This window comes from Notothenia coriiceps, unplaced genomic scaffold (assembly GCF_000735185.1).
Source record: "Notothenia coriiceps isolate Sejong01 unplaced genomic scaffold, NC01 NC01_scaffold00029967, whole genome shotgun sequence".
In the NCBI taxonomy this organism is placed as follows: domain Eukaryota; kingdom Metazoa; phylum Chordata; class Actinopteri; order Perciformes; family Nototheniidae; genus Notothenia; species Notothenia coriiceps.
The window spans coordinates 335,888-354,149 of record NW_011362668.1 but is presented as its reverse complement, the minus strand read 5'-3'; the positions used below and the strand labels follow the sequence as shown (position 1 = coordinate 354,149).

The window sequence follows — 18,262 nt, the reverse complement described above, 5'->3', positions numbered from 1 at the left end:
GGTGTGAATGGCTCTCTTGAGGTCATGCCACAGCATCTCAATTGGGTTGAGGTCAGGACTCTGACTGGGCCATTCCAGAAGGCCTATTTTCTTCTGTTGAAGCCATTCTGTTGTTGATTTACTTCTGTGCTTTGGGTCGTTGTCCTGTTGCATCAACCATCTTCTGTTGAGCTTCAATTGGTGGACAGATGGCCTTAAGTTCTCCAGCAAAATGTCTTGAGAAACTTGAGACTTAATTTTTCCGTCGATGATGGCAATCTGTCCAGGCCCTGAGGGCCGGGACTCGATTAAAAAAATATATATATATACATATACATACATACACATACACACACAGTTCATAATGCAGAGGGATATAACTCTCAGAATAACGTTATTAGCACATTTTTACAACTTAAGGAACGAATGTTTTTAATAAGGGCTATACAAGTGTTCATACTGGGTAGTTTATTTAATTTAAAAAAAATTATCCAACGAGTTACAGACCACTCTTTCCCCATGTAAGTCAATGGGAAAAAGTGTTTCCGGGCCCAGCAACCTAAAGGAAGTGTAGTACCGCCGTTTGGCCACAACGAATATTCTACTCAGAGTCCGGCGCACTTCCTGGGGGCTTGGCTGAAGCCCGCTAGCATTATTAGCACTAGCACTGCTTCAATTAGTTGCTTGTGTCACCCCCTTTACAAGCAACTAATTGAGTACATAGATTGGACCTTGCACTATCGCCACTACATTTTTTAAAGTGCACCCCGACCTTCGATTACTTCGCTCTGTCCGCCATGCCTGCAGGGGTCTCACAACAATAATAAGAGCGCTGTTGAGAGAGAGGACGAATGGAATTTACAGTGGCCAATCAGAGGGGTCTCAAACCGGATACATCAAACGGGATGAGGGTTCCCAACCAACCAGAATGGTTTAAAGTTAAACTAAGGAAGTAGACGTAACAGATATACCGATAGCAGCACCGTTTGTCCAGCGGCTTAACGGTATACCGATACCGTCCAATCAGGTACCGGTATTGACTTAGTACCGGTTCTCGGTACCCATCCATATAGAGAAGTGAAGCTGTCATCATCAGGCTGTCATGTGTTATAAACTGAGACGTAATAGTACTGTACTGTATCATATTATTTTCGAATCAATAATTTTTCAAATTATGATTTCTTTTTTTCTTTTTTTTAATAACCATTTTTCCTCCTGGTCTCTTGCGCCCCCCACCCCCCTGTCATGCCTCTGCGCCCCACACTTTGGGAACCACTGCTCTACACCAATGATTTCCATGTTTTTACTGCAGTAAATACTGCTAGCCATCATTTTGAGTGAAATCTTAAATACTAACTAACCTGCTCCAAAAGATACGTAACAGTGGCGCATTTTCAGGAAAGTCTCTTAACTAAATAACAAAGAAGAAGACACTGGATGCTTCATAAAATCACCTTATTTTCTAGGAATAGCTAGCTTATTGACAAAGGTAAATAAGCAACATCTCCTTGTCTGAACAACAGCTAAGCATGTTTGTGAAAATTCAATAATTCAGTGTCGATAACTGAGATGTATTAAGATTTTGATGCTAGAAGATGTGAACTCTTAGTACATACTCCTCCCACTGTCCCGTGCTCTTCCTGTACAGCAGCGTGTCCAAGGCGACAGCGTTGGTATCCAAGGCGACAGGAGATGGCCACTGATTGGTCAGGTGGGCTGTCAGCTCTTGTCTGGACCGCAAATCATTGTTTTTCAGCACCGTCCTGAAGACAAAAGCAGGCACAGTTACACACAGGTTATGAACTAAATAAACTTTCAAAATAAAAACAAGGAGAATCATTCAATGAAGGCAGATCAGGCACAAATATAAGACATTAAAAACGGTTTGTCTGGCAGCCACTCGAGGACTTTTTACTGTGTGTATTACTTTTTCTTATCAAATGCATCAAGTAAACAGAAATTCCATTAAAAAAAACAATCAATTTAAGAGTAAATAACACGTAGCTAGAAAAATATATCACCATTACAGAGGGCATGTTACTGAAAAATAAAATGTCCCAAAACATATGTCGATTACAATTATTCATTTACCAAATTGAAGGGCTCCTTGTATTGATAATTTGTAAAGTGTTGGTGTAAAATCAAAGATGAGATTTAGAAAAGATTTCTCCAAATGATCAGATCTTTATTCTACCTGTGAACTCTTGAAAACACTTTACCATCCAAATGTTCTCTCTAATTACTGTCTTCTGACAGTTTCTCAGTTTCTCTGCCTCTCTCTCTCTCTCTGTCAGCACTGCACGTCACTTTGCTCTTTACTCTATTTTCATTTCAAAACATCAACTGACTCATCGCACTGGCTTGAGACTGCAGCTTCATTTTCAGAAATCGTGACACTAATCCATTTAACAGACTCTGTAGCTTGCATTAAATTACTAATAAAACACAGAAAAGGGTTTCTCACTGATTAGAACATTCATTTGAAAGAAACAACACGGATGCAGCTTTTCCTCTTGGCTTAAAGCAACACACAAATACCTAACTGCCTGCAGCCTCCAGGCTTCTTGCTGTGTCCTGAATGTCAAACACACACCTCCATCTCACCATCCCTTAAATGCACTGACACACACACACACCGAGCAGGATGGACTCACAGTTGGTTCTGTAGTTCCAGTATGATGTACTCAAGCTGCTCTTTTTCCAGATTGTGTGTGAGGTGTGTGTCTGCTAGGCTCTGCTGAAGAGCTTTGTTATGAGACACGGCCTTCGACAGCTGGGCTTCTCGGAGACGCACCAGCTCTTCCAGGTAACCCTAAAACACAGAAACACACCCACTTGTTTGGCTAATTCCATTAAGGCACTGCTGTATAAATTCACGTCTGAGTTGGTTTTCGCCTTAAAGCAAACAAAATAACCAGAAGTGATTTCGCCATCGTCTATATTAATTGCTAAGGTGCAGATGTAAGATATATTACAGATGTTGTAAATTAAAGAAATAACATCAAGCTTTCTGTTTGCTTGTAAAAAAAAATCTCTTCACAGAACTCACATTCAACACTTCGAGCCTCTAATGATCATGGACACACACACACACACACACACACACACACACACACACACACACACACACACACACACACACACACACACACACACACACACACACACACACACACACACACACACACACACACACACACACACACTACCTTCTGCTCCAGTGATGTTCGGTACTTCTGCTCAAAGCGTTTGCACTTGCTGACCAAGTTGCTCTGCTCAGTGAAGATGGAGGCGGCAGTGGCCGTTTTGTCGGGGGTGCTGCTCTCGCTGCCACTGCTTCCCAGAGTCCTCATCTCCTCCTCGTCACTGCTGATGCTCTCTGCACTGCAAAGCACATTTCATATTAGTAAACATCCAGCCAACAGTGAATCTGACCCTCGAGACCAAAGCTGAATTATTGAATATTCAAAACATTTCAAATGTACATTTATTCTAAATACCAGTCAAAATGGCTTTGTTTGCCCTTACTATTCTGTACACTGATAATGAACTGTGTGATGGACGTTGTTTGATCTCACGTACTTCTGAGCGAACTTCAGGTACGGCGTGTAGTCGATCACCGCGGGGCAGCTGCCGTCCAGACCCTCTCCTTTCAGACAGAAGCTACAAGACAGGAAATCTGTTATTTTATCAGATTTTTAACCAACTTATCTTGTAAATAACTATTCTGTTGCAATATTTATGATTCAAGAGTAAAGTATAATTAAGTAGGGGAACAAACATCTATTTTTATTTTATATTTGAAATTAATGTCTTTGAATACATCTGTTTTTATTATTTTTCTGTTGATAGGTGTCAGATGATTTTATAAAACATTTACATAATAGCTACTAGATTTGTTTTTCAAATACTTTCAAATCCTTTCTGCATTTTATATTATCAAACATTTGAAATAAAGTGCTATTTAAGAATGATAAAAGCAAGAAATATCAACACTGCAAACACAAATGTCTTTTCTGCATATTCAACATCATTACTACTCATCTCATCGAAGGCACTATTAACAACCTGGAAGTAAATAAAAACATTTGTAACTATTCAGTGAGGCAGATGACTGATTCTACCTGACGTTTATTTTAGAGGATATAGGTTGTAGTGTTCAGAAGATATCCCATTAAGTGCGTTCAGTTTTCCCCTGAGGATCATTGTTCCTCTTTGCTAATGCAGTGTGATAGGCATATGATTTCTCCTTTAAAGCTTTTTGTCTTACACTATCACATAGTTCTGCAACGTTTGCAAGTGATGCACCTGCAGTTCAGGCAGCGACACTCTGGCCCCGTTGCTTCTCTGCTAGTTGCATTATATTGTGTTACTAATATAATTTGCCTGCTACACTTCAGTGAGCTTGAATCACTGCCTGTGTTGTTGAAGCATTAGAAACAATAAAGATTATGGCCTAGGTAAAAAAAACTTGCAGAGAGGACCAGTGGTTCAAAGAAAGCTCTTATCTAAATTGACGGACACACTTATGATGGTGATACATGAAATGACTAGTTCCTCTTCAGTTATACAACATATCATCTAAAACATATTTATATTCCATTTATGAGGAGCAGGTTGTTATTGCACCCACATTATCATTTTTAACCCCGTTAACATGAAAGCCTTTTAATGTGATTGTTACTTTTTAGTCTGGTTGCCACCTATTGTGAACCCGTTGAGTACACCAAATTGTTATGTTACAAATGTATAGTAGGAGCATTGAGATATTGTGTATGTCCTTTTGGTGTCCAAGGAAAACGAACGATTATCCCTGATGTACAACAGGTGCAGCTATGTAAGCATCTCCATGTATGTTCTATTTTTTGTGTCTGCAAAGAAGTATAGTAGGGGTCCCCAGCACATATCATCATTGATAGGAAACTTGATTTCTTATGTTTAACGGAGACATGGCAGAACCAGCAGGATTTCTTTGCTCTCAACCAAGCTACTCCCCCAGGCTACGTTTACCTCCATAAACCTCGCTCCACGGGCCGCGGCGGCGGGCTGGCTGTCATCCACCGAGCAGGCATCCAGGTCAGGGAGATTCCCTCTCCCAATATCACATCATTTGAGTGTATTACATTCTCGCTCTCCGGATCACCTCTACTCCAGGTTGCCCTGATTTACCGCCCCCCCAAAGCTTCCACCACCTTCATGTCCGAGCTGAGTGAGCTTCTGTCCTCTCTCTGCTCTAAATCACCTTCCACCTATCTGCTGGGAGATTTTAACATCCACGTCGACTCCACCAGCTGTAGCTTTGCCGAAGAATTTATGTTACTTCTGGACTGCCTCCACATAACACAGCATGTCCAGGGCCCCACCCACTCCAAAGGTCACACGCTGGATCTAGTCTGCTCCACTGGTGCCCCCCCCTCTCACCTGCATGGCCTAGACCTGGCAGTATCAGACCACCATGCCATCATCTTCACCATCCCCATCCCCCTGCCCAGGCAGCGCCCCAGGCGCACAATCACCTTCAGAGACACCAAATCAGTGAGTGCATCAGCCCTATCAGACCTCCTCATAACCCACATGGCCCCGGCTCTCTCCGACACTTCGCCGGACGTGTTGGTGGCCCGCTACAACCCTTTTAATCCAAGACTGCAAACTAAAATTCTATGCGAAGGTGACCTCATCGAACAACCCGTACTCCTCCACCTCCCACCCCTCCCTTATGTAAAATTGGTCCTTCTTCCAAGAGTGGGGTCGACGACTTGACTATATAGGGAGCAATTTTTTAACTTCTCTAAATATTTCAACTTCATTACATGGCAAACGACATCAAGGAAATATGGGTTGTACATCGATGGAAATCGAAATCGCTACCCACTGCACTTAGTACACGCACGACATCACAGGAAATATCGGTTGTAATCGATGGACATCGAATCCGCTACCACTGCACTTCAGAACACTGACACGACATCAAGAAATATCGGGTTGTAATCGGTGGAATCGAATCGCCAACCAACTACACTTCAGTTACACTGACACGACATAAAGAATATCAGAGGTTGATATGGCGAATCAGAAATACGCCTACCACTACACTTCAGTACACTGTGCCACGACAAGGAAATATCGGTTTGTAATCGGAGGAAATATCGAATCACACACCACTGCACTTTCAGTACACTGGCCGACAAGGAAATATCGGGTTGGGTAATCGGTGGAAATCAGGAATCGTCAACCACTGCACTTCAGTACACTGGCACGACATTACAAGGAAATATCGGGCTGTAATTCGATGGAATCGAATTCGCCACCACTGCACTTCAGTACATGGCACGACATCAAGGAAATAATCGGTTGTTAAATCGGAGGAAATCGAATCGCCACATCTACACTTCAGTAGCACTGGCACGTACATAAGGAATATCGGGTTGTAATTCGGTGGAAATCGAATCGCCACCACCTGCACTTCAGTACACTGACACGACAATCAAGGGAAATTATCGGGTTGTAATCGAGTTGAAATCGAATCGTCACCATTGCACTTCAGTACACTGGCAAAGACATCAAAGGAAAATATCCTGTTGTAATCGGTGGAGAATCGAATCGCCACAACTGCCACTTTCAGTACACTGGCACGACATCAAGAAATATCGGGTTGTAATCGGCGGAAATGAATCGCCACAAGGAAATATGGGGTTGAAATGGTGGAAATCGAATATCGCCACCACTACACTTCAGTAACAACTGGCACGACAAGGAAATATCGGGTTGTGATCGGGAGGAAACGAATCGTCCCCAAATCTCTCAAAAACTAAGCAGATTCTTACGTAAAACTGGTCCAAAACTTACTTCTATATTAACCGTTGACTACACTACATATGGACGATAAAACTATTCCACCACCGGAAGAAAATCCCAAAATTTCTTGAATAAAGTTGAACAGTCTAGGCGGGACTGACCGAGCGGTAGTAGATTTGGTGATTGTTTCACGAGTGTTCTTATCACCACAAAGTAGAACTTCTTGGACGTTAGGAGACGTTAAATGGTCGACACCCAGGTATTCATTCGAAGTCAAAGAGGACGGAGTCAAAAGTTTCTTCGTGGACCTCCTCAACAATANGGGTAGCTTGACGTTTCATAGAGGGTGCTCAAACATTTAGGGTTTCCCATGCGTGGGGAGTGTTGTAGAAGAAAATTCCACTGTAGCGCCCGGGACATTAATGGGAAACCCTAAATGTTTGAGCACCCTCTATGAAACGTCAAGCTACCCCACAGCACCCCCAAAATAAATCTCTGGCGCCGCCACTGAGCCTGACTATTTGTGTTGGGGGGGCCTGACTTTTTTTTTTTCTCCAAAGGGGGGGCCTGACCACTGGTGTAGAGTATATTTAGATACAAGTATCTGTGAATAAGTCTCAAATCACAAAGACTGTTCCTCCAATTTATTGTTGGGAATAAGAAATATGGGAAAATGTGTTCATTTCTTCTAATTATAATAATAATTGTATGAAAGAAAATGCCCTTTAACATCTCAGACCTCAGATGAAATTGTTTTTATCTGACAGTTTAAACTCAAAAGTACTAACAGATTTGTGAATCAGGGATTAGCAGCTGTTTGATTGTGTTTCTCTAACATTACTAAAATTATAAAATGTTTTACAATACATGTCCTGTTTATTGTTTCAGCCCAATATCTTTAATGATCTTCTGTCCTCTCATTGCAGGAAGAGTTTCCAGAGTCTGGAGCAGCTGTCTGCAGACATGAGTCTCTCTCAGATGTCTCTTGACCCGTCCCACACTCTGAGTCTGGAGGCCAGGCCCCCCGGCACACTGTGGCCCCACCAAGGTACGTCTCCCCCTGCAAGTAAACACTGGAGGGTGTCCACTCCGATGTGAGTATTGATTATGTGTATCTTGTGAACCAGGTAAAGAGGAAACCCCGTCTCTAAGAGGTCTGTGCGGCTCCCTGACGTCGGTTGCGAGCTACAAGTCTCTGGCCAGCCTGAAGTCCAGCGAGTGTTTGGCCAGTCCTGCGACGGAGATCAGCAGCCCGGGCTTCACTCCGTCATAATGAATGGAGAGATAAACACAAACACATCTCCAGACAATCCAGGAACTCTCTTCATTTAGGTCATGTAGATTTGTAGACATTTATTTTCTGTAAGTGGAGCCAAGCGCTTTAATAGAAATAAATCAGGTTTACAAGTGGAGAATCTGGTGTAGCATGTTCTCTGAATTGTGTTAAAAATGAAGTGCAGTTCAGTCGGACTCATGAAAGTCTTTAATATTAACGTAATATCCAGCGGAAATACCCTCTGACTCTTATTAGAGGATCTGCTGCCGTTACTTCATCGATCTGTGTTTGAATTATTAAGTTTAGTTTCTTTTTTTGTGGAACTTCAGTTTTTGTTTCCCTTTTTTAAAGGAAATAAATGAAAACAATAGCAGATGATGTAAGAATTGAAAGGTTTGCCGGAGTCACAGCATGCATATTCAGTATGAAAATACTGAATATAGATAAGAAAATACTGAAAGCCTCAGTCAATGTTGGCACTATGAAACATTTCCTGCAGTTAAAAGGGTATTTTATGTTCTGCTCCAGCTGTTTATTTAATAGTTTTTTTGGGCAAGTAATCTCTTTGATTTACAATGTATGTACTCTCACTTTTGTCAGATTACAATTTCAAAGTGTTGCTCTATGCTGTCTCACATTTCACGTCAGGTGTAAATACTTTTATTTTATCAGAGTTGCTTTGTCATTGTTGTACAAATTGCAGTCTCACAGGGGTTTTGTTCTCAGGTAATGATCCCTAAGATAATACTCACCCTTCACTTCTGGGTTTACTTTAAAGTCCAGCTTCATCAGACACAGAGACTTGTTTTATTCCCTTTGATTATCAAAATGTAGTATTTTGATCACTAGTTACAACAAATAGGTAATTCCTAAAACTCTATGTTAAGACCTTGTTAAAAAAATACTTTGCAACATATATTTCCGAGAATGAGAAATGAGTGAATCATCAGAACATTTCAATTTGTTTTGTTAGTGACTAACCGTATACCTCCACACTGAAATATCATTTCGCCTTTAGCTCGTTCCAGCAGTCATTTGCACAGACATGCAGCAGATGTTTTATTAGATTTATTTGCCTTTTCACTCTTCATTTTGAATAAACTGCCCTTACTCAAACAGTGAGATTGATGTCCATAATGAGTGAGGTGAACACGTTGCATAAAGTCAATGAATGAGAAATTCTAAAGAATGTCACGTACGTGTATTCGACATTTTAGACGTAACATTTTCAGAAAGTTTACATGATTCACAGTCTCTTCAAACTGAAAACAAACTCACAGCTTCAGAATGGTACCATTTGGCTTTCGTGTCTCACACGTATTCACAGGGAATTGGAGAAGAAGTGCAAGAACATGGAGATCTGTTCTCGGGGACAGGGGAGGATGCACTGACTGAGCGTGACACAGAGGAATCAGTTACATCACCAATAAATGACTTCAGGCACAGTGCGCTCGACCTTTAAAAAAAAATACAGATTAAAAACACTGGGGTGCCATCTGTTGGCAGTTCAATTCATCAAAAAGCATTTGATTTGAACACTGATGAAAACATTACTTCTTTTCATTTCCACACACAGGGTCTATCGCATCAAATCATAGAATAATACATTATAAATACTCATTCTAATAATTTAATAGAAATCTTCTTACTCAGAAAGGGTCAAGTAGTTCATAATTTTGTTCATTTACATTTCTACTTCCCCTCCCTCCAGAGGTAAACTCTAGCAGTAGTTCTGTTTGGTTTGTAGAGAAATGACAGGGAATATATCAAGCGTTCGTGTCCTGCAGTGGCCTGAGTGTCCTCTCCTCGTTGTGTTTGCGGAAAAAGGTTTTGCCGAACTCATAACTGCTGATCATGATGGCGCAGGCTGGAGCCACTTTGATCAACCTCGGGATGAAACCTGGCAGAGGGGCAACAGATCAGAGGAGCGGTTAGATGCCATGTGGTTAGACGTATCTGTAATCGTTGACAAAACATCACAGAAGTATCTACCTGCAAACAGTCCGCTAAACCCGCTCTGCGCCACAATCCTTCTCATCACGCTGAAGGTGGAGGAGGAGACCTGACATGACACTGAAGAGACAAAGATAACATCACCATCAAATGACACATTAACTGAAATATAAGACGGAGGATTTTATTTCAGTCAAATACAACGGCCTTTTTTGTCTGCCCCCATAGTCAGATAAACTCAAGGTTTTTCACTGCTAGTAACCTTGAGTATGAAAAAACGATTTATTCCACAAGGCCAGTCCTTCGTGCTGGTATACATCAGGCTCCTAACTAAAGCTTGACCCCCACAAAGGAAATGTAAGACCTGCACAGGAAGAACGATGCAATTTCAGTTTCAATACTGAGCCTTAAACCTATCTGCTGCACAAAGAGTCCTCAGATGGGCTTTTATATCCGTTGGGGTTTGATGTGATACTTACTTTGGACTTTGAACTACTCGTATATTTATTTAAATGTGTAAATTGATTGGGACTGAGGCTTTTTAATCAACAGATTGCGCATCGGCCCACTCACTGCCTCACACAGAGATCCAGTGCCGCTATCAAGGGGCAAGCCTCCCATTGTTTGCTTTATCTTCATTCAAATATCACATTTGTATTCTTAAAATAAGATTCTATTCTGCGCTCTTACCTATATCTCTCCCGCGTTTCATCCTAATTGCTGTTGACTTGTTTCCAGGGTCTTAATAAAGTTTTATTTTGTATTTTGTCTACTGAGAATGTATATATTTAAAGGAATCCAAGACAATGATAGGATGCACAATCTTTTCATGTGAGTTTAGACAAATGCAGAAGTACCACCCGGGCTTAAACCTATTCCTTGTTGGGAATCCACTGACATACAACATTTGCAAACTTTAGTAACATTTCATTATTATAAAAAGAAAAAGATTAATGCCATAATTACAATTCTTTGCTTGTAGCTCTCCCAGCTCCAGCTGCCTTCTCGTTTTGACGACATCAAAGGGTAAAGTCACAATGGACGCAATCTAAGAGAAATGGACAAATGTACAAATGATTAGATTTTGGTTTACTTATATTATATGATAGTTTATTATATTTGCTTTCTTTTTCCACAGGTTGAAAAGCAGATGCACTTACAGAGCCAGACATCGCTCCTGATACAAAGGTGATGGTAAGGGTGGGTTCTCTGGTGTGAGAGCGCTCACACAGCCAGCTCTTGCCCTTCTCGTAGTTGTACCAGTACATGGCTGAGAAGGGCACGTCTCGCAGGAGCGTGGGTCCCAAGCCTCTCCACAGAGACAGCCAGCCCTCTGACCGCACTGCAGAGCGGATGCAGTCAGTCAGCTCCCTGTATGACTGTTTCTGAGACTGCAGCTGCGTACGGATCAGCTCCAGAGGGCTGATCACTGTCGCCGAACCCACTGACACACACACAGAGGAAACAGGGAGGAGAAGATCAAAACACATCTTTTAAAAATCATACTGTTGCAGAGAAAAATGATTGAAATGCACTAGGTGAAAATGACATTATAGACTATGTTTCACCATGGTGGAGTATTTAGTATTTGAAAAGAGTAGTGCATGTCAATCTCAAGCAAATTGTATTCAACCTCATAAACTGCCCTTTTTAAAACCTGAGCCATTATTAAAAAGTCAGGGTCTAAATTAAAACCTAGAGTAATAAAATCTGTTACTTAAACTACTAGCATCATTTAAATACGGCAATAAGGTTACTATTCTGAAAGGGATTTCAGTAGATAATAGATGTGTTCCATTCTGTAAACACTAATTAAATGTAGATAATAATAATAATACATGTTATTTATACAGCGCTTTTCCTGATGGTCAAAGCGCTTTACAAGCAAGTAAATAAGAAAAATAACAACAAAAGTGCAAAGCTAGGTGGAATAGGGGCGAGGGGTTAGTGGATTAGGATTTGAATGCAAGAGTGAAAAGGTGAGTTTTGAGGGATGATCAGCAGTAATTCAGGGTTCATACACTTTTTCACAAATGATTTTCAATGACTTTTCCATGACCGTTACCTAATTTTCCATGACCGAAGAAATTACTCTTTCTCAGTGGTACCACTGACATTTTTTTATTTTGACATGGTAAGCTGGAAAATATGAAACATGTTGTCTAAAACAAATCAAATAAATTATATTTGATGCAACTTCGGTTACATTTCTGACTTTTCCAAAACTTTGGGAAAAATATTGTTTTCCATAACTTTTCCAGGGCCTGAAACTTGCATTTTCAATTTCCATGACTTTTCCAGGTTTTTAATGACCGTAGGAACCCTGGTAATTGATGATGAAGCTCTAAATAGAGGTGGTCCTGTTCTCTTGATGTGACAGCGGTTAGCTCACCTCTAGCGACCGCTCCTGCCAGGAGAGGAGCCTCCTGAGAGTAGTCTCCCATCCTGACCCGCAGTGCTGAACACAGCTGGTCGTAGCACGTGAAGTAGATCACGGTAGCTGGGACTGCCATAACACTGAAGAAAACATATATATCCACATATTATACTCAAGTGCTCCAATCAGGGAAAAATGCAGCTACAAAAACCACACCATAAATAAATTCACCAAGTGATTTATCAAAGAAAAATCCATTAACACTTTTCAGAAATCAATCTTTGGTAATCAGCCCTGAGAGACAACCTAGGTGGTTTGCCACTAATTGGTACAACTTCAAAAAACGAGAACACAAGACTTCACACTCACAGGGTTGGAGGTAGACCGCTCCATAAGGCCTTTGTTCCTTCATGGCGCACTATTTTGACGAAGGCATCCTACAGAGATGTACAGTGTGGAGTCAGTGAAAGAAGACAAACAAGCTATGGCACATGTCAAAGTAAGGCTACTAATGTTTTACTGTGGTAAAAAGTGAATGGTGACATGCATTGGCTATCTGAAATGTTTACCATTGTGCCATTGAAGTGACTGGGGGCTTTGTACCAGGCCTTAGTGTTTCCATTTTCACACACGCATATGTGGTCCATAAGTCCATTGCAGTAAACAAAGCTTTTCCCTGAAAGGTATTAACACAAGACAAACTCATGTCATATTTGAACCAGTACTATATTAAGCATAACACCAGAGCAACAAAGTACACATTCATTATACCTTTGGGGAAGGGATTTTTCTGAGCTTGCAGTCTGATCTTCACGACGTCCAAAGGAGTAACTGAAAAAATAAAGAAATTAACATGAACCTCCATGAATGAAATTAGGCACACAGGTTTTCTATGGATCCTACCACCACCTTTTGTGGACAAGAGTATTTAAACAACAGGATTTAAAAAGTAAAACACTCAAAAATGATAATAACTACTTGTTTTGAATGTAGGAAATGTACTAGTAACGCTGTCTTCAATACTGCAGTACTAATTTTACATACATTTTACAATAAATATAACTATTCCATCACTCAGATAAATTGTGCATTAGACGAGATGAAGCAAGCAAAGCCTCAACCTAGTTATTTGAAATAAAAAGTGTAGTATCTCACCAAACAGAGATGTGACGATGGCTCCGGAGCAGGACGCCACCATCTGCTGAAGAGGGGTAATGCCATTACTGGCTGCAGGACTTTGACGACTCATACTGTCTTCTTTAGAAACAACACAAAGATACAGTTTGACATTAGACGTATTTTAATATGTACATAGGCTTTAATTTATACTTTTCAAAATGAGTTAATGAGCAGCTACAGAAAGGTCAGCGACGGCGTTAGTACGTTATTACAAAACCATGCATGTGTCGTAACATTACATGAAAGCAGATCCCTAGATAACCAGAGTTAGCTAATCCATGTACAGTAGCTCACTTGTTAACTTTACCTGCTACAGCGTCTCTGCGTTAACGAAGCCTCCCATGTACAGACACACTACTCTCAGGCTATAAAAGAAAAAATAATAACTGTATGTGAGTTCAGGAGCTCTAACCTTAGCTAGCTGTTGAGGTTTACACAGAAAACATTGCATGATGATATTTCCTACGCAATAGGCATTTCAGCAGAGCACATTCTTGAACTTTGCATAATTACAAGTTACATTTGATGCAATAATGTATGTCCAGGTAATTACACATTCAGTGTATAAGATGTATTCGCAAATGAAAAAAATGAAAAAAATGTTGCTATAGATTTTTAAGGTATATATTATTTTTTTCAGTGATGTGGAAACATCACATTCAAACAGAAAGGATGCATTTACTTATTTCCGCCGTTGCCAGGTTTGACGAGTTTCCAAAAGAAACACAACTACTGAGTTTCTCGAAAGTATGGAAATTATGTTTCTTAAAGACAAGCAGATTATATTTAAGAATACTATCTGATTTAAATGTAATAGAAGAACATCTGTGAGTATTAAACTGAGAAATGTGTGATTCTGTGGTTACGTGACCGGAAACTGTCAGACATGGCAACACATACTTCCTCTACTTATGATTTAAAGCGGGAAAGAGATGTTTTGTAAACCGGTGATCTCAAAAGTTGACTGCAGCTGTATAAACAGTTGTTAAAGCTCCTGACAATGGATACCCTGCCTTAAACAAAAAACGCTAACACGTAATGTAACGTAAATTGAGCAGCTAACCGACGGAGCTGTCTTACCGCCGGGGAAACGTTATCGTTACACGGTAATCCTGAATTCAAAAATTAACGTTATCGTCAGTTAGTTTAGCGTACATTTCAATAGGAAGGGACCAAGGACGTGAGGTTAGCCTTAGTGTGCTCATACTTTATATTCAGACTGCCTTACTGTTTATTTTCTTCTTATGTTCTAAACAATGTCTTTGTTTACAAACAGGGACAAACATGGATTTTCTGGGGAATGTTTACTAAAGACAGGAGGGCAACAACAACTTTTGTTCTCAATGAGAGAGAACAACATGAAGTCGAAACACACCCACAGGCATCCAGAACCCAACTGGCAAGGTAATGTTTATTATTGTTATAACATTATTAATGTTATTTTTATTTATATTCTTGTATTATTATTATTCCAACCCACAATATGATTATTAAAATGTTAACACCACGAAACAGCCTTTTAATATTATATTACACTCTTAGTGGTGGAGGAAGTATTCTGATGTCAATGTGAAAGCTAGTGGTCAAATACATAGTTAATATGTAGTTAAATACAAATAACCACATTTTCCTCTGAGATGAAGTTTAGTAGAAGTGTATATATAGTTATCATCTGAGATCTATAAGGGACCTGTCTGTGTTCCTCTCATCTGTGAGTTTTCTGATTGCCTTTCAGGGAAAGGAGCCGGTAAAGCCTGTGAAAAGAGCCAAGCGAAGCCAACATGTGTGTCTTCTCCTGCTCCAGTCAAACCTTTTGCTGGGAAAGTGTTTTACCTGGACCTGCCTTCAAACAGAAAAGCAGAGAAATTGGAGGGTGACATCAAAGACCTGGGAGGGGTGAGACTAAACACATTTTTCAAATGATTTTATATTGGCTGTCAGGAAGGTTCAAACCTTTGTCAATTCTTCTGTGCTACATCACATAATGCTAGATTTCCTCCTCTCGGCTCAGCGGACTTTATCAGGCTTCATCTGATCAATAAAGTCTTGTCTAATCTGAATTCTGATAATGATGATTGCAAAAACACACTAGGGCTTGGTGTTGCTTGACATTCGTCAATATTATTAGCAACACAATGCCTGAGTTTTGGTTTTAATATGTGAGTAAATACAAATAATTAATTTTTTTATTTAAAAGACAAACTATTTAAATGTTGGCTGAATATAGACCGCAGTAAAATAACATTGTAAGTTAAATCAGGAAATATTTGATTAAGATAATAAATGTTATCTTTTTGACATTCACTGCCAGTTTGGCCAGTATTCGATGAACTGTACTGTGGAAAAATTGTGGTTATTATCGAAACAATTATTGAGGTTTTGGGACAAACCCTTTCAGTCACCATAAGCATAGTCGGTGTGTTGCATTTGTTAAAGAAGGTGGTATAAATGTCTTAGGGCTTTCCTCAACAACTGTGTTTCTCTCGTTTGTCCCTCAGACTGTTGAGAAGTTCTTCAGCAAAGAAATTAGGTATCTGGTGTCCAACAAGAGGGAGGCTAGATATGTGCACTGCCTCAGGAAGGACCCTCCGGTCCCCAGCCCGGGGTCCGGCCCCAGCTCCCCTCAGCCGGCACCACAGCAGCAGCAGCCAGCAGCCTGGGGACAACATGAAGAGCAAGTCTCAGGGCCAAACGGATTCTGTGAGTTCACCTTTGTTGTTCAACTATATAAACTATAGTGCAGATTTGTCGCCTATGTCACTTCTTACGGTTACAATTTATTTCTAAATAATTTGTTCATATTCTTTTCTTTTTGTCTTGCAGTTTATTCCGAGTCGAGGGAAGTCTTTGGTGGAGAGAGTGGTGAAAGAGCAGGTTTGTCAAGTCAACACTAGCGAGTTGAAGTGAAGAACTGTTTTCTGTGCTAATACACTTGTTTGTTTTTAGGAGAGGGTGAAAATGAACAAGATCCTGTCAAATGCTCTGGAGTGGGGTGTGAAAATTGTCTATATAGATGGTATGTTGTCTTAAATAATGGTAGATGTAATCTTTAATGTATTTATAATTCCAAAAATAAGTAATCGTGTTTTTTTTCTGCCACGCAGCTATAGTTGCATATATTCAGAAGAAGCAAAAGAATTGCAGCAGGCAGTGTCCGGCTACCACTGCTGCCAAGACAAGTGTGAGTGGACAGGTTACAATTCTTCAATGCATCCTTTGTTGAAATTGAATAACATTTTGGGATTGTTATTTTAAATGAAAAGTTTGGATTTAACCTTGTAGAATAATTGTAGCTTTTTCTGCAAATGTTATAGGTGAAAGCTGGCTCAGCAGCGAAGCAAGGCTTTCAGAAATGCAAAGGTACATTGAATTGACTCATTACCCCGTCCTCTTTAATGTTGTCCATTGTTTTAATTGCTTTGTAAATGCATGCTTGAATTTACTTTGACTATCAACATGTCTGTTCCAGCGGGGCGGATCAGTAAACCCTTCGTCAAGGTCGAGGATTCAAGCAGGTAAAGAGACAGTTTATAAAAAGATGCTTGTTTGCCCCTCCTTTCTGAGGGTTGTTTACATCTGACTAAAATATTTATTTTTACCTCCTCAGGCATTACCGTCCAATCAGCCTCACTATGCCGAACATGCCGGTCTTCAACTTGAAGACTCTTCCTCCCTGTAGTCCCTTCTTTGTCCACGACAAGGTGAATCCTGGGATTAAACAGCCGGGACACAGGTACGGTGTTCCCTCTCTGCGTGGCTCTCCGCTGATCTCAGCATAGTGGGTCAAGCTGTCACATGAATACATTTAAAACCACATTTGAACCACTGAAACTAGCAAATTCCACCAAAGATTACCCTTAAGGATCTTCAAAGGTATTTTAACTAACTTACTTTTTAACTCGGTTCCTTCTGTATTTTTCAGTCATCTCTATACTATTTAAAGCACTGTTAATACAAATAACTGATGTTCTGTTAGGGACGCCTGTTCTCAAATACTTGTGTTGTCGTGCAGGTTTTAATTCATATTGTGTGGTGAAGCCAAACTATCAATTTTGATGAAATATAACTCATCACACTTGTAAAAGAAGTTGCACAGAAGTTTTAGTTGGCACTGCTGGAGCCACTCTTCAAGCCCGAATGACATTTGATCAAAATGCAGAGATCCAAACTGTTTTTTTCCTGATGTTTGGTTTTATTTGTGCAACCTCTGGGAACAGAGGTGTGAAAGCCTCGGCCAGCGAGGAGCGAGCAAACGTCCGAAAGAAGAACAGAGACAAGAAGCGAGGCGGTTACTGCGAGTGCTGCCTGATAAAATATGAGAACGTCTCAATGGTAAGTTATTTTGGTAAAAAACGTTCAATGCAATACAATTGTAATACATTAATGTAGGGATATTCAATTGGCGGCCCGCGGGCGAAATCGGGCCCCGGGGTGATATTTACTGGCCCTTTGAGTATAATGTTAAAAAGTAATCTACTTTTTTTTTTTTGTGGGCCAGAGTGCCTTTATTCCAGAGAGGTTGTTAAATTGAGAGATCATGGGAAAGACATTGCCTGAAAACTTCTGCGGGCTCGGGTTTCGAACCCACNATATTTAATACTTTTGGGTTTTAAAGTGTTGTTGTAAATCAATCAATCAATAAATAAATAAATCAATCAATCAATCAATCAATCAATCAATCAATCAATCAATCAATCAATCAA

At 40.3% G+C, this 18,262-nt stretch overlaps 4 protein-coding genes across 5 annotated transcripts in view; 2 read left to right on the top strand and 2 right to left on the bottom strand.

Moving 5' to 3' along the window:
• Positions 1–1,567: 1,567 nt before the first annotated feature.
• On the bottom strand, positions 1,568–4,023 carry LOC104959182 (RUN domain-containing protein 3B-like). Its single transcript, XM_010787051.1, has 5 exons — positions 4,017–4,023; positions 3,562–3,658; positions 3,189–3,363; positions 2,634–2,791; positions 1,568–1,742 (listed from the first exon to the last, which is right to left on the bottom strand). Exons 1-5 carry the CDS (start codon positions 4,021–4,023, stop codon positions 1,568–1,570), a joined length of 612 nt encoding a protein of 203 aa, XP_010785353.1.
• A 3,676-nt stretch (positions 4,024–7,699) lies between these two features.
• On the top strand, positions 7,700–8,718 carry LOC104959144 (RUN domain-containing protein 3B-like). The gene is made up of 2 exons (XM_010787003.1): positions 7,700–7,822; positions 7,902–8,718. The coding sequence occupies exons 1-2, from the start codon at positions 7,738–7,740 to the stop codon at positions 8,045–8,047; spliced, it is 231 nt and encodes a 76-aa protein (XP_010785305.1). The 5' UTR covers positions 7,700–7,737; the 3' UTR covers positions 8,048–8,718.
• Positions 8,719–9,103: 385 nt separating this feature from the next.
• slc25a40 (solute carrier family 25 member 40) lies at positions 9,104–14,011 on the bottom strand. 2 transcript variants are annotated; one of them, XM_010787005.1, is made up of 10 exons: positions 13,854–14,011; positions 13,536–13,637; positions 13,152–13,211; positions 12,950–13,056; positions 12,750–12,817; positions 12,396–12,520; positions 11,164–11,447; positions 10,970–11,051; positions 10,043–10,123; positions 9,104–9,950 (listed from the first exon to the last, which is right to left on the bottom strand). In XM_010787005.1, exons 2-10 carry the CDS (start codon positions 13,627–13,629, stop codon positions 9,817–9,819), a joined length of 1,035 nt encoding a protein of 344 aa, XP_010785307.1. In that variant the 5' UTR covers positions 13,630–13,637; positions 13,854–14,011; the 3' UTR covers positions 9,104–9,816. The 2 variants fall into 2 exon arrangements, with proteins under 2 accessions (XP_010785307.1, XP_010785306.1); XM_010787004.1 differs by having other exon boundaries at positions 13,867–14,011.
• Positions 14,012–14,512: 501 nt separating this feature from the next.
• The window catches only part of dbf4 (DBF4-CDC7 kinase regulatory subunit), a 5,470-nt gene continuing 1,720 nt past the window's right edge, over positions 14,513–18,262 (top strand). Inside the window, exons 1-11 of the mRNA XM_010787050.1 lie at positions 14,513–14,665; positions 14,836–14,963; positions 15,295–15,455; positions 16,058–16,273; positions 16,383–16,433; positions 16,506–16,575; positions 16,664–16,740; positions 16,874–16,919; positions 17,029–17,074; positions 17,167–17,292; positions 17,777–17,891. Of these exons, the coding sequence (XP_010785352.1) occupies positions 14,903–14,963; positions 15,295–15,455; positions 16,058–16,273; positions 16,383–16,433; positions 16,506–16,575; positions 16,664–16,740; positions 16,874–16,919; positions 17,029–17,074; positions 17,167–17,292; positions 17,777–17,891 (969 nt within the window). The 5' untranslated portion in view covers positions 14,513–14,665; positions 14,836–14,902. The remainder of the gene's footprint in view (positions 14,666–14,835; positions 14,964–15,294; positions 15,456–16,057; positions 16,274–16,382; positions 16,434–16,505; positions 16,576–16,663; positions 16,741–16,873; positions 16,920–17,028; positions 17,075–17,166; positions 17,293–17,776; positions 17,892–18,262) is intronic.

Bases quoted from the DNA above. Each gene is read 5' to 3' on its own strand.
- slc25a40 (XM_010787005.1), bottom strand. From the start codon at position 13,629: ATGAGTCGTCAAAGTCCTGCAGCCAGTAATGGCATTACCCCTCTTCAG. The intron at 13,057-13,151 runs GTATAATGAATG...AATACCTTTCAG, and splicing joins GAAAAATCCCTTCCCCAAAG to GGAAAAGCTTTGTTTACTGC. The intron at 9,951-10,042 runs GTAGATACTTCT...CCCCTCTGCCAG, and splicing joins GTTTAGCGGACTGTTTGCAG to GTTTCATCCCGAGGTTGATC.
- LOC104959182 (XM_010787051.1), bottom strand. The intron at 3,364-3,561 runs GTACGTGAGATC...TGTGCTTTGCAG, and splicing joins TACCTGAAGTTCGCTCAGAA to TGCAGAGAGCATCAGCAGTG. The intron at 2,792-3,188 runs GTAGTGTGTGTG...TCTGTGTTTTAG, and splicing joins GAACATCACTGGAGCAGAAG to GGTTACCTGGAAGAGCTGGT.
- LOC104959144 (XM_010787003.1), top strand. From the start codon at position 7,738: ATGAGTCTCTCTCAGATGTCTCTTGACCCGTCCCACACTCTGAGTCTG. The intron at 7,823-7,901 runs GTACGTCTCCCC...CTTGTGAACCAG, and splicing joins CACACTGTGGCCCCACCAAG to GTAAAGAGGAAACCCCGTCT.